At 39.4% G+C, this 5,780-nt stretch overlaps 1 protein-coding gene across 1 annotated transcript in view; it reads left to right on the forward strand.

Annotated features, from left to right (window-relative positions):
* c1qtnf2 (C1q and TNF related 2) overlaps window positions 1-2,479 on the forward strand; it is a 5,228-nt gene extending 2,749 nt beyond the window's left edge. Inside the window, exon 3 of the mRNA XM_050042951.1 lies at window positions 1,629-2,479. Within this exon, the coding sequence (XP_049898908.1) occupies window positions 1,629-2,275 (647 nt within the window). The 3' untranslated portion in view covers window positions 2,276-2,479. The remainder of the gene's footprint in view (window positions 1-1,628) is intronic.
* Window positions 2,480-5,780: the final 3,301 nt, after the last annotated feature.

Consider the following 5,780-nt stretch of genomic DNA (forward strand, 5'->3'; position numbering starts at 1 on the left):
CTCACCACTGCCCCAGGGCCGCTACAATATGCTATATACAGAGATAGCACTGGCGATCTGAACCGGTCAGTGGCGAAAAAAAGCACTTTTATACGGGACGCATTTGCCCCCATTACCGTTTTAGCTCGTTTCGCGCCTCAATACGGAACCAATTTTAGAACGAGTGGTACCCATGAATCATACGCACACATACACATGGGGAAATAGAGCCCAGGTTGAAAAATACCGAAGTTGTCCTTTAATAGTTGTTTAGCCTCTTTTTGTCGTTTTTTGTCTTTGTAGTCGTTACACATCTCTTTGTAGTTTTGAGATTTTTGTGTTTTTTTTATGTCTGGTTGTTTTGCCCCTTTTTGTAGTCGTTTTGAATCTCCTTGTAGTTGCTTTCTGTGTCTTTGAAGTCATTTTGTGACTCTGTAGTCATTTTGAGTCTGTTGTTGTTTTGAGTCTCTTTGTAGTGGCTTTTAGTCTCTTGTAAGTCAATAGTATCTCTTTGAAATTGCTTTTCGTCTCTTTGTGACTCTTTGTTGTCATTTTGAGTCTGTTGTTTTGAGTCTCCTTGTAGTTGCTTTCTGTGTCTTTGAAGTCATTTTGTGACTCTTTTTTAGTCATTTTGAGTCTGTTGTTGTTTTGAGTCTCTTTGTAGTGGTGTTTTGTCTCTTATAAGTCAATAGTGTCTCTTTGAAGTTGCTATTTGTCTCTTTGTGACTCTTTGTTGCCATTTTGAGTCTGTTGTTGTTTTGAGTCTCTTTGTAGTGGTGTTTTGTCTCTTATAAGTCAATAGTGTCTCTTTGAAGTTGCTATTCGTCTCTTTGTGACTCTTTGTTGCCATTTTGAGTCTGTTGTTGTTCTGAGTCTCTTTGTAGTGCCGTTTTGTCTCTTGTAAGTCAATAGCATCTCTTTGAAGTTGCGCAGTGTCTCTTTGAAGTCATTTTGTGACTCTTTGTAGCCATTTTGAGTCTGTTGTTGTTTTGAGTCTCTTTGTAGTTGCCTTGTTCCTCTTTGTGGTCATTTTGTGTCTCTTTGTAGTTGCTCGGTGTCTCTCTGAAGTCATTTTGTTCCTCTTTGTAATTTTCTTCTTCTTCTTTGTAGTTATTTTGAGTCTGTTGTTGTTTTGAGTCTCTTTGGTCAGTGGTGTCTCTTTGAAGTTGCTCTTCATCCCTTTGAAGTCATCTTGTGACTCTTTGTAGCCATTTTGAGTCTGTTGTGTGCCCCTTGTCTTAATCATTGTGAGTCTCTGTCTCTTTGCAGCTGTTTGCATCTCCTTTTAGTTGCTTTGTGTCTCTTTGTAGTAAGAGACAGGACTGTTCTTTTTGCATCTATTTGTAGTCATTTTATGTATTTTGTGGTCATTTTGAATCTCTGGTCTGGTCAATACATGTTAATTTGATTGGCATTTTACAGGCACAGGCCCAGGGGCCCCTGACACCTTGGGCCCCTGGGCCTGTGCCTGGTACACACCTTCAGTAATGCATCCATTCTGGTGACCCCAAATATAAGTAACGTTGCAATGTAGGGTGATATACTCTACATTTCTTTCGATGTGAATTTCTTCTGAGCTAATATTTTGAACGTTTGTCCTTATCCTGCCAAGCTTTAAAATTACAAGCATTCTGTCATCATTTTGTCAGGTGATCCAGGGAGGACAGGGAACCAAGGCAAGCCAGGTGTGAAAGGGCGGGAAGGTATCATCGGCAAAGCTGGACCTCGAGGACTGAAGGGGCCGCGAGGAATACCGGGTATAGCTGGAAAACGAGGACAAAAAGGAGAGCCAGGCGACACGGGCCAGCAAGGAGCTCCAGGAGGGTGTAGTTGTGGCAGTGCGGCCCGGTCAGCCTTCTCTGTGGCTGTGACAAAGAGCTACCCTAAAGAACGGATGCCCATCCGCTTCAGCCGGATTCTGCTGAACGAGGGGAATCACTACAACGCCAGCAGCGGGAAGTTTGTCTGTGTTGTCCCTGGGGTCTATTATTTCACATATGATATCACTCTGGCAAATAAGCACCTGGCCATTGGGCTGGTCCACAATGGACAGTACAAGATCAAGACATTTGATGCAAACACAGGGAATCATGATGTAGCGTCTGGTTCTACTGTCCTCCACCTGCAGCAGTCAGACCAGGTCTGGCTGCAGATCTTCTACTCAGAGCAGAACGGACTCTTCTTTGACCCTTTCTGGACAGACAGCACCTTCACTGGCTTTCTTATCTATGCCGACCAGGACTATCTCATTGAGGCTGATAAAAAAGCTAACGCTCAGGATGACAGTCAATCCTGAGATAGATTTTTTTATTATAGTAACTGGCTAAAGATTGCTCCACAATGGAAGGCCTCAGTGAATCATTGACATGTTCTGACACCAGGGGGCACACCAGGAAAGACAAGTCTACCACAGTTGGGGAAACACTTGAAACTGTTTTAATCTGAGCCCTGTGTTTTGGCCTCAGTATCCCTAATGGTGCTATGATTCTGACAAGATCTTTTAAGATATCTCCAATAAGCAATAAATAAGCATACAGGTTGCCATAGGTTGTTTTATTTTCATTAATAGAAGGTGGCACACGAAATGCTGAAATGCTGATTTTTTTTAAAAAAAATACACAAAGAAAACGTACAATTGAAAGTGAAATTGCTATATTTATTTTACCGTAAAATGCAGGGCCACATACAGCACAATTTGATCTGATGTGGGCCGCACCAGTAAAACCATTGCATAATAACCTACAAATATCAACACCTCCAAGTTTGTCCCTATCTTTAGGTGTAATGAAGTATATTCTGAAAACTTTTATCCACTCATAAAACAGCTGATGAACAGCCTGAGATACCCTCAGAAAAATAAGTGCAATTTCACCAATACGTCTCAGTACATGTGCATTTTTTTTCCCCATACATTTCAACTCTTGTGTAATGCTGTCATCACCACACCAAGCTAGTCATTGAGGAAGCAGGTGAAGTCATCCCCTGCCTTTCAAACCATTTACAAATCAAAGGTTTTAGCAGTAGTCCTGCAGCATAGTTTTAAGATAGAAGTCTGATACAGATTATTTTGTACTGAAGCTGCTCATGTTCAATATCTTTAAATATGACCACAGAAAGTATTCATTATTTTTTTTCTCAGAGAATTGTATGCTATTTTACATGAAGTAGGCTACTGGCTGTTTTACATGCTCCCGAAACCTGGCACCTCTATTTCTTCACAAGTGCATCAATGTTAGATGTGCAAAGTCATCCAGTGGGCCTGATCTGGCCCGAGGGCCATATGTTTGACACCCTCTAATGAATCCTGAGCACATTAGATGATGTGTGTGTCCCATTTAAAGCTTTTTAAATTCAGTAAAACTAAGAAATTGACTCTGGATAGTACTACAATTTTTGCAATGCATTAAAAATTAGACTCGACACAATTGATAATAGCTAACATGCCCTTAGCATGCATTACCACAATGTTTCCAAAGTGGGGCTGGTCTAGGGACCATGAGGTGAGAGGGTTCCCTGGATTACCAGTAAATTTGAGAAATAGTTTAATTTCACCCTTGTTTTATTTAGATCAATATGAGACAATGACGGGAAGGATGGAGAGCAGAGACTGAAAAGGGCAAAGAGAACTACTGTGTGTACTGTATGTCTTATATCGCTGTCCTGTCTCTGTAACCCGATTTATTTCCTCATTTGGATACGTTGAACATCACACCTGTGTCCACAGAGTCATGCTCACACAGGCTCCATGTCTTAAATTCAGATATAAGTTGGACCCAGGGAAATGTCCCCCTTAAAACAGATTTAGCATTCCAATGTCAAGCTCTGCACGTACATCATTCTGAGAGGAGATTTCCATCTCATTAGACAGATCAAACATTGCTCATCTCACTGGCTGTTAATGATGGATACAGAAGCACTGTGTGGTGTGGATAAAAAGTAATTTACAGAAGAAATTTAACTGACACTTGTGTCATTTAGATCATTTTTAATTGACAACTTTTCATTTAATTCATTATTGTTACAGTAATGTCTTTGATTAGCATTAGCTCATAGCCTGTCCAAAAATTCAGCCAGGTTACTTTGAGCCAAGGGCATTTTTATCTGGCGGTTGTCGCTGTACTTCTTCTATGTGAAGCGTGGTCCTCTGCGTGTATCAACAGTGTTTGGAGAGTTACATTTGTAATATAATAAGTTACAGATTGCTTATAACATTGTTAAAAATGCAATAATGTAACTAATTTTATTCAATTACTTCATCACAGTAATGCAACTTATTACATTAGATTACTTTTTGATTACTTTTCTAAGAAATGTTTTGGTCATGGCAAAAAAAAGCTTCAAAATGTTTGGAAATAGGCTATGCCAAAAGAGGGCGCTCCTACAGGGCGAAAAGCTACAAGGCAATAGAATTAGAGTTATGTTTTACATATAAAATTTTTACAGAAAATAATATTCAGATGTAACCCCTTTGTAATCACCTATATTCTGATAAGAAGAATGTAATTTAAAGGGGAACCTCACTCATTTTCAAATTTGATATATATTATTCCTATGGTCTAAGACAGTCTGAATGTTTAAGTCAACATGAACAACTTTCTCCTAAATCCAAAAGCTAGAATCCTAAAACTCAAATTTGTGATGCCATAGGGTACAAAGTCTGGAGCTGCTCCATAGACAATAAATTGGGAAAAAAATGTTTTAGATGGTGCATTCACATGTACATGAATAACCCCTTTATTAGCAGATTATTGGAGTATCCTGTTCATGTGTTTGAGCATTTAAACACCATTCTGTTCACAGAAACTGGGATAAAACATTATTCTGTTCATGAGAAACTCAAAAAAGGAAAGTGAAGTCGCTCTCGTCTCCCATTGCTTGCGATCAGGCGGAGGGAGTCAATTCTGCAATGCTCTGTTGGCATTTAATAGCGCTAAACCCGATAAAAGCAAAAGTGGATTTATTTTAAGCCACAGTCACATTAACAGTTCCAGGATGAGAGATGTCAGATGAACGGTTACAAAAATGTGTTTGTCTTGTAAACATCACTGCGCCTGTGCAAATAGAATGTAGTATTCAGTAACAGGGATAGCATTTATCATGTATACAGGGAATATGAATAACCGGATTTCTCTGTGCTCATGAAAACACCATATCCCAAATATGTGCAGGGTTTTAAAAACGAGAAACAAACAAATGTGTGGGTCCACAAAACCAGGCCCCCATTCATTGTTTACGGAGCAGCTCGGGACTTTATACCCTATGACATCACAGATTTGAGACTTATGTCTCCTGGTTTCTGGCTTTGAGAGAGAGTAGCTCATGTTCACAAGTACTGATTGAACCTCCTGAGGCTATGGAAAAAAACATATTGCAATTTAGGTGATGCTCCCCTTTAATTACATTTTTCCCCTCAGTATGTAGGAGATTACAGTTACATTTGTATTGTAATTTAATTAGGCTACGTAACGCTGTTGACTTGTCACTCCCCAACACTGTTTATCAATCAATCAAACGATTTCTCCTCAGGCTTCAAATGAAAACTGCCTTGTACATAAGCTAAATGAGCTCCGATGAAAAAAATAAGAATAATAAATAATTTAAATTTGTTAATAATAAAAAATAGAATAACATATAATTCACACTGTATTTAAAAAAAAAAGTATTTTTTTTTTTTAAAAAAGACGGTCTTGTAAACATGTGTTGGTGTTTGTAGTTCTGACACTGACCTCTGAAGGACTACAACTCCCAGACTGGAGAGGCCCTTCACGTCGAGCGCACGAGCCTCGCACCGCAACAGCAGC

The sequence above is a fragment of the Epinephelus moara genome, chromosome 4, assembly GCF_006386435.1.
Source record: "Epinephelus moara isolate mb chromosome 4, YSFRI_EMoa_1.0, whole genome shotgun sequence".
Taxonomy (NCBI): domain Eukaryota; kingdom Metazoa; phylum Chordata; class Actinopteri; order Perciformes; family Serranidae; genus Epinephelus; species Epinephelus moara.